Here is a 17,793-nt window from a genome sequence, read left to right as displayed (position 1 = left end):
TGGTTTACAATAAACACACTGAGCTGCTCAGTCAACAGGACTAGACGTGAGGCCAGTTATCGACATTTCAAAATAAACAATTCATGTATATTCCATGAAAACCGTTGAAGTGTACCGCTTATAAACGTGTGGCATGTGAGACGGATTCACTCGTTTTGCTGTAGTTATATCGTACAATTTGTAGTTTAACATTGAAAAATGTTTATTAACTAATATAGACACTTGTAGTGAAGAAAAATTTAAATACCTAATGATAGAGTCTAATGGAACGAAGCAAGAGAGCTCTTGCTTCGTTACTTCGTAAATTAAAAAATCTAAATTAACTTGTTCCTTATATTAAGTGATAAAGTACGTTGTTCTGTTACATTTCAACAGCTATCTACTTGACCTCAGGAACTAATAGCGGAGACGGGATGCCTGAACAAATGCACACCTCCAACTATTAAAAAAAAAGACCTCATGAACTAAAGATTTTTTTTAATGCATGATAATGGAATAGTAACCCCACCTACGGTATCGCTATATACGGTAACGGATAGCGGAGCACCAGTAAAAGATGGTAGGTGAGGATGGAAGTAGGTTAATTAGCCCACTATTAAAAAACGAGTTTTACTAAGTCGGGGAATCACACATACTCATGCCTTATTTCCAGTAAGTACAAGATATATAAAATCATTTTCTCTATTAAAAAAATCCTCTATGAATTCTAACAAAATTAAAAAAACAGTATCAAAAAATTAAATAGAAGTCCCATCACGCGTATATAAAATAACTGATTAATGCTTAGTTTTAGTTTTACGAAGTTTCTGCTTGAAAGGAAAATTCTATTAGTTTAAAATATAAAAATGTAATAAAAATAACTCCACTTTTAACTCTACAAAACATTACAAATTTATTTAGTATCTACCTAAGTATTTACATCCTCTATAGGCGTTGTTTCCAATTCGCTCTATTTGGAATCCCCCTTGAACTTCAGATAAAACAAACATTCAAATATACTGATGACTGACAAGATTTCTACAAAGCGTTTCTGACACGACATCAAAGGGCATGTGGCAATCCGAAACCCTCTCAGTTTGTACTGCGCTCTTAAGATCTCCGAGAGTTCGTAACAAAATGTATATTATTTTAACAAGATCTATTTACTGATTACTTTGTTTATCCATATTAGGATTGTACAGGTATTTAGACAAACTCTAACACGCGGCTTCGTCTGCATCAAATTTTGATTCGATTAACTAATTGTAAGTGCAATTAAATATGGGTATATATAAAGATCGTACCTCTTAAAATGTCACCAAAAGCCTAGCTGTGATTGCCAGTCCAACTGCCAAGCATAGCAACTACAATTTATGACTTTTATACGGGAGGTCTATGTCCAGCAGTGGACAATTGACGGCTGATATGATGATGTTGATGATATATGAAGATAGGTATATAAATGAAGAGACGTTTGACTAATCATATATTAAAAATTGACTGGTGATATGTCTTATTTGAAAAAAAATAAGACATAGAATTGTGTCTAACTTGGAAAACATAAGAATCACACTCAAGAGGCACAGAGATACGTGAAATCAAGGGCTGTAACATAATAAATAAATAGGGAATAAGCATGGTATTTAAAATTTATTTGTTACATTATAACACAATACTAACTAATCTCAAGTTAAGCAGTTATTGTAGTATATGATTAAATAATAGAAACCTAATATAGTTAAACTTATTATATTTTGAATATATAAATAAACTGATACAAAAATACTAATAAATATAAATATTTATATTGTGCGGGATTCGACCCCACAACTATCAAAATGTAAAGTCATATTTTAAAATCCTTATACCAGTTAACGTTGCCTCATCTAAAAGAGGAAACAACAACAATTGGCAATGATAACAGGTAAACTGTTATCAATAAATCAATATTTTTTTATTCCAAGAATTTTTATCACAATATTAGATAATTATATGGAACGACAGGAAATGATTACACTTGGATACAAGATAAATGCAAAATACGATTGTTTCGTAATAGTTATGTCTTTTAGTACTTGTATAAATCACTTATGTCTCCTATCTGGATAAAAATAGAATTTAAAAATCTCGAACAATATACCTGAATTTATTTATTTATTTATTACATCCACTGGGTGAGCCTTACAGTCTTCCAATACGCTCACCTAGGAAAGCATGAGTACAATAACATATCAAAAGGAATATTACACAAAAATATTAAACAAAAAATAATATAAAAATATTTAACTGAAACAAAAAACGTCTGAATACAATTACTCTGTGGTCACTCGACGAAACTCCAGCAAGTTGGAGACAAATACATCCAATTGCATATATATATAATTACATATTTATCTAATGTAATCATATTTAATCCAAATAAAGGCTCTGATGGCTAATATAAAGTTAAGCATTTAAATAATTAAAGGTTGTTTAAAATTAATTAATTAAATATTTATTTATGTTTTATTAGTGTTTACAATAAAGTATAAATAAAAAAAGAAATAAAAGATTGTGTCCCTCAAAACACTCACTACAATTGTAATAAAACTAGTAATTTTGATTTAAAAACTAAACAACTGCACCTATTCCGATAAAACTTCTTTGAGACCATTCTGTAAGTACATTGTTTCAGAAAAAAGAAAACTAAATCGGTTTATAACTGACGAAATTATGAGATTAAACATAGAAAGATACGACCGAATTTATAATCTCCTACTTTTTTAAAAGTCGGTTGAAAATTTGAAAAGCCCAATTTGTCATTTCAAACAGACCTCTTTTAGCTCCTCTGCAAGTCTACATTTATCAGTTTATTAACAGAAGATAGTTGTAATTTTTTTTAGCTTTACCCTGTATTGAAACATCATCCAATTTGTTAAGATGAATTCCACTTTGCTATCTATTTGGTACCTCTACTTGTATTATATTTGTTAGACCTATACATACATACATGAGTTACATCTCATGTATGTAAGTACTAATAGAATAGTTTGTAAGAGGACAATTTCACATATTCACAACAATTTTCACAAAAAACTGCATTTTTTATTTAAAAACGTGTCAAGACCAATAAAAATAGTAATTTATTTGAGCGTTAAACGTCTTTCGAAAACAATAATCTTTTGTAGCTATCTTTCGAATATCAAAAACTATAGTTTCTACCTAAATTTATATATAATTAAACAATGATTCTTCATATCGACTTTTCAATTTTGATTGAAAGTAATAAAATACATATTATAAATTATTCTTTCTAAACAAAGCGTATTAAAAAAAAATAGAACGCATTTATCCATATAGCATGTTAAATCACGATAAGCCTAAGTGCGGTTGTCAAGCCGCCTGCCAAACATGGCGACTATTGGCAAAATCTCTCTTAGGGTGGACTAAGTTCAGCAGTGGACAGTTATCTGCTGATAAGATGAAGATGATGATGATGCTTCAAAGAACAGTAACTTACTGAATTTCAGTACTCCACCGAAAATGTCTGTTGAGTTTTCAGCAATACTTGTACTGCAATTCCAGCGGCTGTGTCGAAATTGATGCTGACATTCTTCCACAGCCTGTAGCGCACCGGTCTGAAGAACCTGAAATGGGCATTACAATAATATAAATTTTATAGGTGTTAAGGGTAAAATTTATCAATTAAATTAAAATATTAATTAATCCAACTGCGGAAATAAGAAAAGTATTTTTTAATTCAATTCACTCATAATCGTATTTTCTGATATTGCTCACAACTTAGGTTACATGTTTGTTTTATTTACTTCATTTTCTCACACTGTATAATTATGTTAAAGTAAATGCTGTGAATACCTATAATAGGCATGTGCATTAATATTATATTATATTTAATGTTTGTTATACCTACATGTTATAATGCAATATGCTGTTGGTGTTCCTTAAATAAATAAATAAATAAATAAATAAATAAAAGTAATATTTTTGGGTTTGATCTCGGCCAGAATGCAACCAATCGTGCTATATTAACGTATTCTTTTAACTACTTGAGTTACAAAACAATTAGATCATGATTCTCGCCTATTTGTTTTACATATTTAACTTTACGCATAGACATAAAATATTATGAGTGAATTAACTCAAGTATTTAGACGTGAAATTGGAAATATTATTAATCTCTTACGATAAGGTCAAAGATTTATTTCATTATAAATAAATTTTGCTCCTCAATTAGACAGAGATTTTTATCGTAAAACTTTTTTTTTTTTTATAAAACTAAACCCTGTGTATGATTATTAAATAAATTATCAAAATTTGTAAAAAAAAAATTGAAAATCACCTTACGTTAAAAAAATAAGCAAAAACACAGGCCATAACAAAATAAGTGTTAAGAATGTACAATTAAGTACTACAATTCAAATTATATTTTGTTATCTTTTGTCCTTTTTTATGAATAATAAACAATTAAGTGGCCAACAGAAATGGACTACCCTATTGACTATGTCGACCGAACATCGATTTATGCTACAATTTTTTATACAATTTAGAATGGCAAACAAGCTGACGGCTCACCTGATGGAAAGTGGTAACCGTCACCTATAGACATGAGCAATACCATGGACTTAACAGAGTATACTGTTTCGCCCATAATACCCCCCATGCGTTGCCATTCCTTTGCATATCATTGCAATGTTACGCTATTTGCGATTTAATTAGAGTTCAAAATCGATTGTATTATTGCAGCTGCCTATATTTGCTGATTGTATTCGTTTTATGTACTCGTAATTCGATTATCATCTCTTTCGTATTATGAAAACAATGGTCATCACTTTTAGTGCAATACTTAAAACTTTTTTTTTATGCCAAGACGCCAACAAACATACGTACCTATACTCTTATTATTATGGAATGACCATGAATTTTTAATTTAATTTAAATATATTAACACACATTAGTCCCGGAGAGAGAGGGATTGTTAGTAATGGAGACTAAGAATCCCATTGCTAGCAATATACCCAACCAGGTCGACCTCCTCGCGGCTCTCCCTGGAAACTATCATGATTAATTTCTGATAAATTCATGATGATGGGCTAACTGGCCTGTTTTCTTTCTCATTTATCACCCTTCACTGGTGCTCCGCCAGCGTATCCCGTTAGCGCAGGCGGAGTTACCATACCATTCTCACCCATAAAAAAAACACACACAGTGTTTTGTACATATTTGTATAAATTTTGGAATAGACGTGATATATTTTTATCCATATTACCCAAGGTTGGCTAGATACTAATTATACTAGATATTTTATGTAAATATTATAGCAGGTAATGGCCATCCAGTAACGAAAAGTACTTAAAAGAATAATGACACGAACATCATTGTAACAGTAATTAAAAGTCGTACTCAATTGCTTAATTAAATTAGTTGTTTTATCATTACTCTAACATCAGAACAAGAGTCCATTAAATAAAATAAAGTGAAAAACACGGGTCTCTATTGTGTCAATAAAACAAGAAAATAAGATCGTGTTTCACAAAAGAAACCGTCTTGTGTTAAAACCAGATATTTTTGTTCGAAAACTAAACAACTGAATCGATTTTGATAAAATTTCTATTGGATCAGTCTGTAAATGTATTCATTATTGTTATCTTATAGTTATTTTTAATATAAATAAATCTTGGTTTTCCTGTTATAAATATCCTTTTATTAAAAAAATAATTTTTCAAATCAGTTTGTAACTGACAGAGTTATGAGGTAACTAACATAAAATAATACAACCGAATTAAAAAAAATATTAAATATTATAATATAATAATTTAAATTTTTCTTAGTATATATGTTGTCCAAATTTATACTAAGAAAAATTGAATATTTGCTCTATGAGATCATACTTTATAACAAATAAAAATGTTTGTAAAAAACTTACTTAATAATTTAGAAATAAATATTACATAAGTAATATTAACAGCAAAATTTTAAAAAAATGCATTATTGTCCCCACCATTATCATTTTAAAGCCGTAACTGAATGTAAAACTAAAATAAACTATGAAAACTTCGATCTTGCAAATTGACAAGTGAAAAACAACAAACTTTTTTGTCATTCTTCATGCAGACTGTAATAATTAAGGTAACTTACTTTTATATAATTTTACTTAATATTTGATATTTGTGCGAACAATATATTAATGAATTTTAATGTATTTTGAGAATCCAATGGATATGAATAGATAGACACTATCACTAAACGTAGTTTACTTTTAACGCGTTTCCAACGCGAAGTGCAACGAAAAAGCGTTCTATGAACGCAATACCCGCTCGTGTATTGCCAATACGTCCTATATATCTTTACAATCTCAATCGTTAAAGGTACATTTTACGACAACATCAAGTTAAATGGTTTAAGATAATTAAATACATTTTACGTACTAGAATCAAATTGTTATTAACCAGCGACAATTTTTAAGTATAAAGCCCTTTTCTTATTGGCTATGAAAGACGATCTATGGGTTGTTTTGGAGAACATTATAAAAATTTTATTTAGCTTAATAATAATAATAATATTTGGATGTAAATAAATATGTGTATATTTAAAAGTACGTTCATATTTTTCACGCAAATTGTAACTTATACCCAAATCTGTATAAAAAAAAATAATTCGACAATTAAAATTAATTGGCAGATTTTTTTAATTATATGAAGTTAGATTAATTAGTTTAATCTGAGAGTGCTAAAGTTATGTGAAAGTAAAATATATTGATCTTAAACCAAAAAAAAACAATTTTCAAACTTCAAAAGGAAAGAGGTTCTCAATTCGGTTATTTTCTTTTTGTGTTTGTTACCTCACTACTCCATCAGTTTTAAACGAATTTACATTTTTTTTTTTTAATAATATACTGTCTAATTGGTTTCATAGAAATTTTATGAAAAAAGTTTTAGTAGTTTAGTGTTTAAATTATTTTGCCAAAATTGAACTCTGTTTTTTTTTTTGGAACACAATTTTAAATTGTTTCGTCGTATTTTTTTTTCATATAATTACTTTATTTTTCTATTATTAAATTAAAAAAAAGTTGTAAGTAGAGACTAAAAATGTAAATCTCAATCCATTCTCTTAAAAATTAAAAACCGTAAATAACACTATAATCTTCAAGAATGGCAACGAATGGAGAGTACCATGGGTGCCACAGTATATTCTGTTACGTCCACGGTGCAGTTCATATTTTTGTCAGCTTGCTTGCTAAGTTACGAGTTGCAGCAGTGTCCCTCTTGAAACATCTCTAAAAGCCTAATTGCGGTTGCCAACCCGCCTGCTAAGCGTGGCAACTATTGGAACCCTACCCTGCCCTTATGGGGAAAGCTTATGTCCAGCAGTGGACAGTTAACGGTTGAAATAATAATTGCTAAGTTACATAAAAATAAATAATAATATATAGTCTGTTATGTCCATGATACTGCTCATGTCTATAGGCGACGGTTACCACTTTATACCAGGTGGACCATGAGCTTATTTTCCATTCTAAATTGCATAAAAAAAAATAGTACGATTGCAATTTGTAGCCACAAATATCACTGACCTGTATCATTTTGTCGGAGAGCAAACACAGCTGTTTCTGTCGCTCCACCAGATACTCTAGTCTGTGACAGTTGTCTTTGTGCAGCGGCATGACCGTATCTAACGATGTGTTGCCGTGCGGGGACTGTTGCCGGACGGCTGCTAAATTCCTGAAAGAAAAAAAAAACAATTATGTCGAGAGCGTGACAGAATTCGAAAATTATAGAAAGATCAGCTACGACAGTAATCCAATTAAATTAACATAAATATATCTATATATTTGTAAGTTTGTTTGCAACTTTAAACTACAAAAAGTTTCTGTAAAATTCTCAGTAAAATTGGTTAATGGATGATCACTCCGCTTCTACTATTATTTTGCGCTGGCGACCCCCATCGATTATACACGTGAAGTGTGATAGATCAGGACAAAGTCAGATTAATTAGCCCCTTGGTGGGAAGGGATTGTTAGTTATGCAGACTACCAGTCCTATTTCTAGCAATGTGGCCTATCAGGTCGACATCCATGTCGTCCCCCTGGAAACCATCGTACTGAATTCCTGGTGCATTCATCCCGACGGACCAACTCACCTGTTTTTTATTTTCACCTATCATCCCTCACTAATGTCTCGTAGCGTATACCGTTGACGCAGGCGGGATTACCATTCCATTATCATCTTTTTAAAATTAACCCATTATGAGGGGGAAAGGGATTATTAGCAATGGAATTTGACAACCCCATTGCTAACAATATGCCCTATTAAGTCGACCTCTACGTGATTCCCCCTGGAAACCATCGTGAACAATTCTTGTTAGATTCTTCACGATGGACTAACTGACCTGCTTCATCCTCACCTATCATCCTTCATGGGTATACCGATAGTGTATACCGATAGCGCCGATGGTGATACCATTCCATTATCGCCCATAAAAAAAACCATTATGAGGTATTCAAATATGATGTAATAATTTCCAGAGCGGATCTACGTTATTGTCAGTGGGGCCTCTAGTCTCCATTACTAATGATCCCCTCCTCTTCGTGCAGAGAACGTCAAAACTTAATAGTTTACGCTAACCGTACTTAGACAACAAAATGATTTTTGTTTATTTGTTAGTCGAAATCTGAGTTAGGAGAAAACATTTTAAATGTCTTCGATAAAGGCAAACATTATTAAGAAACAAAGATTCATAATTGTGATAAAATTTCTTTTTTTTATTTTTCTTTAAGTACTATCAGTATTATCACAGCATCGTCATCACATCAGCCGTTAACTGTCTACTGTTGAACTAAGGCCTCCCTCATAAGGATTGTTTTGCCAGTGGTTGCCACGCTTGACGTGCAGAGAGGTGGCCCATGCTATGCCGGGAATTAATCAATATCACTAAAACTTAAATTTCGCGTGGAAGAAACACATTATCATGTAGGATTTTTTTTTATTTCTGTATAAATTATTAAAAATCTTAAAAACTCAATAGTATTATATAGAATCATAAATTCCTAGACTTTAAATCTTATGAATATCAACAACACTAACATTATAAAAATCCACATCTGATAAAATAACAACTCACAAATCAATATGAATTATGCAGCATCCCAAAATAATATAATGCAATTGAGAATTTCGAAAACATAGCCCTCATCGACCACCATGTAAACAGGATCCCTTCCCCATTTAAACAAGATGAATGCGCTTCCCCGATGCCACAGCCTCCTCCACGTGCAACACTCAAGGTCCCGCAACCCTTTACACATCCTCTCGTGCTTGCAATTAAAACGAAAAACCGAGCAAAACAAACATATACAAACGCAGCGCGCCAGAAAGGGACAGAACTCCTCATTTACCCAAGCACTTTTTATTTCCACTTGCACTCAGGTCGTCGGCCAATCAACGTACTGTACCGCGCTTGTTCTCATTGGCCGCATTGAATAGAGAATATTTTTTCAAAAATGGAACAAAAGCTAAGGGTAGGTAATAGCGAGTTTTGTTTTCGAGTGGCATTTTCTCATTTGAGTGGAGAACCTTGTACGGAACGGACGTCTCTACCGTTAATTACCTTAGTACAGCATTGTTCTAAAGGGCACTTCATTTGAAAGCACGATATTTAACATTGTTATTTTATTACACAACTCGTTCCCCGTGCTTCAACTAAGGACGGATTACAAAACAAGCAAATTAGCGTTGTTTGCCCCACTTTAACAATAATCCTGTCTTCACAATGTCATTTGCTTAAGTACTCATTTTGGGAGGAGTAAGCTGTAGAATAATTTCTATCTTTATTAAGAAAAGTTGAGATTAAGCCGAAATTGTTCTATTTCAATATTTTATTATACAAATTCTATAAACATTCCTATACCTTAATATATTAATCAACCTAAATAACAGCTACAAATTATACTTCGCAAATGACAGTATCAATTTTGAGTACATTTCGAAAACAAATGTACAATAACTAGGAAAGTATGCAAAAAGGTGAAATGAAATGTGGGGAGATCTTTTTGTCTAGCAACGTAATATCATAGTCTAAACATTAACTACTATAAGCATTTCGTAGTTAATTCGTCTTCGGATACATCAGAAATGTCTCTGTAATTATTTAAAATCCTCCTCCTTTGCTCCTAAAAACAATTTAATCGTTACTAAATTGAATAAAAAAAAACAACATTTCTTATTTATTTTATAGGGTTCATAACCCTACGGATTGCATAAAAATTTATCAAGAATTGTTCAGAACTGTGTATTTAAAAAAGGAAGAGGGAGACTTTGTACAAAAGTCGATTGCTTGGGTACATCTGTCCCATTCGTGTTTTAACCGTGAAGCAGTTGTGTTTGCATAACTGTGTTTCAGTTTGAAGGGTGGGATATGGCGTGAATTTACAGGGTACAGAGGAATAACACCTCAATCCTCAGGAATGGCAACGCATGGGGGGTATCATGGGCGAAACAGTATGTGTGTGTATTGTTATGTCCACGGTACTGCTCATGTCTATAGGCGACGGTTACCACTTTCTATTATATGGGCCATCAGTTTGTTTGCCATTCTAAGTTGTATAAAAAATTAAAAAAAATATATTGCATGTGACTGTACATAATTATTTCTTCATAAATAGTTATACATCAACACATTATAAATCTGATCAAAAGTACACAGTTACAAATAATTACATAATAAATATTTTACTGAAAGATGATTGTGTCAAACATTCACTAGGTTTACTTGATGCGTTACATATCCGTATGCAAAATCGTAAATAGATGTATACAATCGATTATCCGTTATTGCTTATAATAAACGTTTACAATATCCATCATCATTTAAACTGACGTAAATCTTAGTTCCTTTAATGCGAAGTGAACCACAATTTAAGAATTACACAGGATATTTTAAATAATTATTACATGAATTAGTGAATTGAACGTCAGTCCCTTGAAATTTTTCATATTTGTAATTTCTGTACGTGACCGTCACTATTCTATCAGTCTAAATGATTTAGAGAAATCTGAAAAAATATATTTATGGCCATTTGATGTAGCTAGGTTATTTAACAATTGCGTCTTTTAGAGTCAAAATCAGTTACTAAAATATTTAAGAAAAAGACAATCCGTCATAAAATAGCAGTTGAGATTAATTCTACTAATATTATAAATGTAGAAGTTTGTAAAAATTTAGGGATATTTGTTAATTAATTACGCTTAAATGGCTAAACATTTTTAAAAATTTGGACACATACAGAAACGGACCACATATACTTATTATTCTTATTTACGTAAGCTAAGCTGCATGATGTTTCATATAATAATTCCAGATAATCTTCCACAATAGTTCCTTTTTAAGAGTTTAATAAATGATACCCCGCTTGCGTCCACAATATCTATTGGAGCAACTCGGAAACTTCAAAACTGAAGTAATTTACCAATTCGAGAATGGAACACGGTACTACAATTATCAAAAACTGCCTACCACCGTTCTTTTTTTTTTTTTGATGGGTGAAAATGGTGCGGTAACGCGCGCTAACGGGATACGCTGGCGGAGCACCAGTGAAGGGTGATAGATGAGAATGAAAACAGGTCAGTTAGCTCATCATGATGAATTCATCAGGAATTAACCATGATAGTTTCCAGGGAGAACTGCGAGGAGGTCGACCTGGTTGAGTATATTGCTAGCAATGGGATTCTTAGTCTCTATTACTAACAATCCCTTTCCCCCCGCCTACCACCGTGCTATGTTAGTCGTAAAACAACACACAATCACATCGATTACCTGGTCTTCAAAATGAGATGCCAACACGTGAAACCCACATCCTGTTCAGTTCAGAATAGTCGTGTCACAACCGAAAATTGAGTTGCCATACCATTTACGTAAATAACTTATTTTGTCAATAGAAACGTAATAAATTTTAAATCTTTCAAAATTAATTTTTAACACGTTGTCCGGAATTTGACGAGTCTTATGGCCACCCTTCTTAATAACCTTTACGTCATATCAACTTGTTTATTTTTTAAATAAAATTGTTGTATAGTGTTTTGACTTTGGTTTTGACATGATGTTGGTCGGCTCATCTCAAATCTATTTATTTGCCGCCGCACTTTAGTTCTTTGAAACAGATCATGTGCTAGTTTCAGAATAGATTTATCAAAATAAAATTTGTAACAAGTTTGTCGTTTTTATTTCAAATATTGTTATGTAGATAAAAATTGAACCAAATTTTTTATCATTTAAAGATATAGATAATTCTCAAAGAAAAATGAATCGAAAACAACAAAATATTTTAGACTTCCGTACTAACTTGGAACGTCCTTGTTAGACATGTTTTTTTTTGATGGGTGAAAATGGAATGGTAACCCCGCCTGCGCTAACGGGATACGCTGGCGGAGCACCAGTGAAGGGTGATAGATGAGAATGAAAACAGGCCAGTTAGCCCATCATGATGAATTCACCAGGAATTAACCATGATAGTTTCCAGGGGGAACCGCGAGGAGGCCGACCTGGTTGGGTATATTACCAGCAATAGGATTCTCGGTCTCCATCACTAACAATCCCTTTCCCCCTGTTAGACATGTTAGAATACCAAACTTTTTTTTTAACATAGGACTTTTAATATATTTTCGAATATGTTAAAAGCCTGTTATTCAATATAGTTTTTTGGACAACAGACTTTCAACAAATTTGTTATTGGAACAGTATACAGATATTGTAACTAAAATACTGATACAGATATTGCTCTATATTACTCACTCCTACTATATAGACATTCTATTCCACGGTTTAAGTCCAAATATTTTCATCGAGCCAAATATTTGAATCATTATATCTTCGTGTATTTAATATATATTCATCATATGTACTAAAAAAATATATATTATATTTTTTATTACACTTGTAAATTACATTGTTAATGCATTTATAAATATTGTAAGCAAGAGTGGACTTATCTCTGAGAGAGATCTCTTCCAGTCAACCCAATGCAGTTAGAAAACATGTTGTTAGCGGGTAGCTGAAGTACTACAACTATTAATATTTAGAGTACATAAACAAATATACAATACAATCTATTGCACTAAATTTTATCCAAATCTGTTCAGCAGTTTCTGCGTGAAAGAGTAACAAACATGCATCCATCCATCGTTGCAAATACAAACTTTCGTATTTATTATATTAATAGGATATTGTTATGTATATATAAATTCTGGTCGTTCATCAGTGTGTATGTATTTTTTTTTGCGGAGCAAATTTTTTTGTCTATATATAGTTATATAACAAAATTTATTATAATTATAAGATTGGTACAGTCAGTAATTAAATATACGAGTATAAATAAGAACTCTATAAACTCAAGTGTTGCGTGTTTAAAGCAATCTAGTTTCCCACATGACTAATAGTGTTGCCAGCATAACTACTTAGTATCCTATTCAGCGATATTGGCGTCATTTCCGGTCGTTTTATATGTTCGCCTTATACTTAATACTACCTATTTATTGAATACAAAAATATAGAAATATGCCTAAGTATCATTAAATAATACAAAATATTCTTTATATAAAATATAATTGAAGGTAGACTCCAAAAGACAAGTATTCAAAGCCGTAAAAACTATTAATTAAAAAACGATTAGGTACCCACAATTATCCCCTTTTTATTTCGCCTTTGGAATGAATTTTTAAAAATCTTCTCTTACTCTCACCTGCTTTACACCAACAAATGCCCATGCAACAATTTATCGCTACGCTTTATTTGTTCTCTTTATTATGATGACATACTGAATAATTAGGTACGTTGTTCCTTCATACGGAAAAATAAATATAGATAATGAATATTATTTATAAATATCAGCTTTCCAAACATTCCGTTAAGCCTTAGAATAACTCGGTAAAGCCATTTACACACGAGCGGTCCGGCGACTATTTGAGGCAGGGCAATTACTCAAAAATCTCGAGTCAATATTGACATGGTTGTTAAGGGCCGCCTTATCAGCGGACGGATTTGTTTGCCTTATGGATGCGGTAATTGATACTTCTATGTAAATACTTTGTTGATTGCTAAGTGAAATTTTCAATACTTAATTTACATATCTACGCACTGAATGTACTAATATAAAGGGTGAGAAGAAATTCTTCATAATTTCAGTCTTGTAAAGTAAGTTGAAATATTCTACTAGTAAAAGTAAATATTTCCCCAAAAAATATGAAAAAAAATATTTATACAATAAATAAAAATAATTTCTACCCTTTTTTTGTACGGGATAATATATATACGAGTATATATACACATATATTCACACAAAAACAATTTTTTTCTCTTTATAATATTAGTGTATAAACTATATATTATAGTGTTTAAACTCAATGTTTTTTATTACAGAATTTTTTATAAGCATCCAGTTCAGTGTATGAATACAATTTTAGATATTAAATTAAATAAAAAATACATACACATTCAAACTACCTCTATTGAAGAGAAAATATAATATGATCATAAATTTGCTAATAATAAGGAAGCTTTAGCCAACAGAACAATCGGCAAACTACAGGTACAGGCGATTTCACGCGTCGAGTCATCATAAAAGGCGCGCTGAATTGCATATTTAGTCACAGTGTGCCTTATGCATTCCACTGCCTTGTGAATAGATGCTGTAAGTACTCTACCGTACCCTCGTCTTAACAAACCGAACTTAGGAAATTTTTTCACAAACCGTTTGCGGGTTTTTGATATGTCTACACGGGACTTTTATTGCTGATTCCTGATTCAATATTTTTTTTCTATCAGCAAATTTGTAACAATGTCTGACAATTAGAAACAATATCAGTAGCTGGTATTTCTTTTTTCGTTATATTTAAATTTTAGAACTGGTAACTTTTTATGATACAGTACGATACGAACGGTATAATTATAAAAAAAAATATTAATTTTAAAATCCTTATAGTTAAATTTATTTGAATAAAAATATTTTTTGTTTATTTACGATTATTTGAAACTGTTAATACAGTCTAGTAATAACGTTACAAAATTTCAAATGGCATGCTTCTGTATTTAATGTACAAAAATTTGTTCCTTGAGATTTTGTCTCTAATTTTTTTCTTCTGTAATGACGATGATGTTTTTTCAATCTTGAATGTTTGTGTCATATTAAACCTGTATTAATTAATGTAAATACAGGTTTATAAAAATTTAATACAAAATATTATTTAACCTTAATTAAAATTTGTTGCTTGTTAAGAAGTACATTTCTTATGCAATAAACATTTTTATTATAACATTTCTACCTGCAACCGGCAACTTCGATGATGTGAATTAAAAAACTTGGCCGGACACGCTGCCGCATATCTAGATACAAATTTCACGAAATTAAACTAGGCTAGACCAATAATATAAAGAGTAAAGATTATATTATTTGTTTAAATTAAATAAAATACTTATTTATAAAATTATTTAAAAATCTTTTATCTGTAAAAAGTACATTATCGGTGATTAACATGCTGGATATACTTTATTTTAAATAAGCCGAAGCGGTTTGTTAGTGTTAAAAAAATAATTAATATAATCTAAAAGTAGAATAATTTCCCAAAACATTGGCTTATCCCGATGTTAGTTGCAGTCGCCGGTAATTAACCTGAATACCGTTATCACGGCAGGAAGCCAACTGTTGACTCGCGTCCGCTGACGAAACGCCATTGTGTCACATGCCTTACAATATGCACCTGCAGTCTTTCAAGTGCTTGGAACCGTATTATGAACGCAATAGAGACGGAAGTTGCGTAGCAAGGTATGTTGTTTAATATGGTAAAAGTATATGGATTTCACCAAAATATTATAATAAAGATTGTGTTATCATGGTATTGCAATAACTTAATTATCTAAAGATGATGCTTGATGATATTTTTCCAACTTTCGTAAAATAGACCGACGACTATCTGCTTGAAGTAAAAAAGCAAACAATAAAGATTCTTGGGAATTAAAATCTTAAATTACCTAGCTAAAATAACAAACGTGCATGCTGTTAGTCGATCATGCACAGGCTTTTAATGACGATGGAATTTTAGATATATATATATATATATATATATATGTTATGTATATATATATATATGTTAACAAAGATTCAAGAAAGTAACTACATATTTAGTTTCATGCGAGTTTTTCTCAACAGATAACAACTTTACGAACCCTTCAGTACATTAAAAAAATTACGATTTAAAAGTACTTTTAAACAAATCTATTAGAATAAAGATAATTTGAATTGGTATTATATAATAAAGTATATTAAAAATAATAAAGTATTGTTTTGTATGATGATCCATGCACAAAATCAAAGGATTTAAGTACGATTATAAATGAATGTCACGACTATTTCCTATTGGCCTAGATAGAAACAAAGAATACTCAGATTCAAACAGACTACTTTCACATTTCATTACTCAGTATGTTCATACAAACTGACAAGCATATTTATTAACTAAAATACAATCTTGTAACGAAACCTCGATATTGCAGGGTAACAATTCGATTAAATATTTATAAACGCGAATAGCAATCAAATTACGCATAAAACAGTTCTCATCAAAACACCCTCGTATCATGGTGTTAGCATTCGTCACGGTAGCTATGAGTCACAGGTGGAACCCTGTCGACGTGTTTATAACCTATGAATTTTTAAACAATTTTCAAATGAAGGAAATTCTCGATTCGTTTGTATCTATTTTTGTATGTTTAGCAATTTTGAAATTGGGTTTGAACCGATTTTGATAAGTATTTTAACAATCGGAAAAATTTACTCCATATTAATTTTATAATGAAAGTGCTTCACAGAACAAAATTCATTTAGTTTAGCTATGAAAATTTACTTAAATTCCTTGTATAAAGTTAGGACATGAAAGGAAAGGTCAGGACAGGAAAAAGTGTACATGTGAGTGTGTGTGTGTATGTGTGTGGGTTAAGTTAGCACATAACCTATTCGTGTGCGAAGAAAGGGATTGTTAGTAATGGGGATCTAGTTTCCCTATTACTAGCAATACACCCTCAACCTCCACGTGGTTCCTCCTGGAAACTATCGTCGTTAATTCTAGTGGAATTCCTCACTAGTGCCCCGCCAACGTATACCGATAGCGCAGGTGGGGTTAATATTTCGTTATCGTCCATTAAAAAAAAAAAACTTATTCGTGTACCAAACAATATTAAAATCCCTTCATCCATATAAGCATGTTGAGTAACATCTAAACATCTTTACATAATTTTACATTTATATTATTAATAATATAATTTGACCTATTCTCACGAGTGTTTTAAGTTAAATAAAAAATAAAATGCATTAAACTATCGAGGTAAAATTATAATTTTAGAAATAGATTAGAGAAAGTTGCCTCAAAATCCACTTTACGCCCTATACACTACACTGTCTATGGACTTTATCAACGAAACCCATATTATATAGGTCGTAAAGTAGTCGCCAATAAACTCTTTATTGATAAAAGCTAAGCCCTAAATCGTGAAAATAAGTTTTACGGTCACTAAAACGACAGTATCAAACGTTGTCGGTTTAATGTCGCTACCGTATGATAGATGGCGTTTTAATACGTAACTAGACGATAACATCCTACTAATACTATAAATATCTGTATCATGAAATTCTGTATCGTGGGATCGAAACTGCAATATTGGTATAATGTGGCATTATCAGACACCATGTGACTGAAACTTAGTCTCAATTAAATAAGTAACATATGAACAGTTTTCAACTGATTAATATTTTTACAGCAAAATTGAAATTGCTAA

The 17,793-nt window shown here is 31.3% G+C and overlaps 1 protein-coding gene across 1 annotated transcript in view; it reads right to left on the bottom strand.

Moving 5' to 3' along the window:
* The window catches only part of LOC113513536 (protein Wnt-1-like), a 97,811-nt gene that overhangs the window by 5,003 nt on the left and 75,015 nt on the right, over positions 1–17,793 (bottom strand). The window contains exons 2-3 of the mRNA XM_031911253.2: positions 7,550–7,697; positions 3,479–3,605 (exon numbers count right to left, since the gene is read on the bottom strand). Coding sequence (XP_031767113.2) covers positions 3,479–3,605; positions 7,550–7,697 — 275 coding nt within the window. The remainder of the gene's footprint in view (positions 1–3,478; positions 3,606–7,549; positions 7,698–17,793) is intronic.

Source organism: Galleria mellonella, unplaced genomic scaffold (assembly GCF_026898425.1).
Source record: "Galleria mellonella isolate WM207_F2 unplaced genomic scaffold, CSIRO_AGI_GalMel_v1 utg264, whole genome shotgun sequence".
In the NCBI taxonomy this organism is placed as follows: domain Eukaryota; kingdom Metazoa; phylum Arthropoda; class Insecta; order Lepidoptera; family Pyralidae; genus Galleria; species Galleria mellonella.
This window is presented reverse-complemented; position numbering and strand designations above follow the sequence as displayed.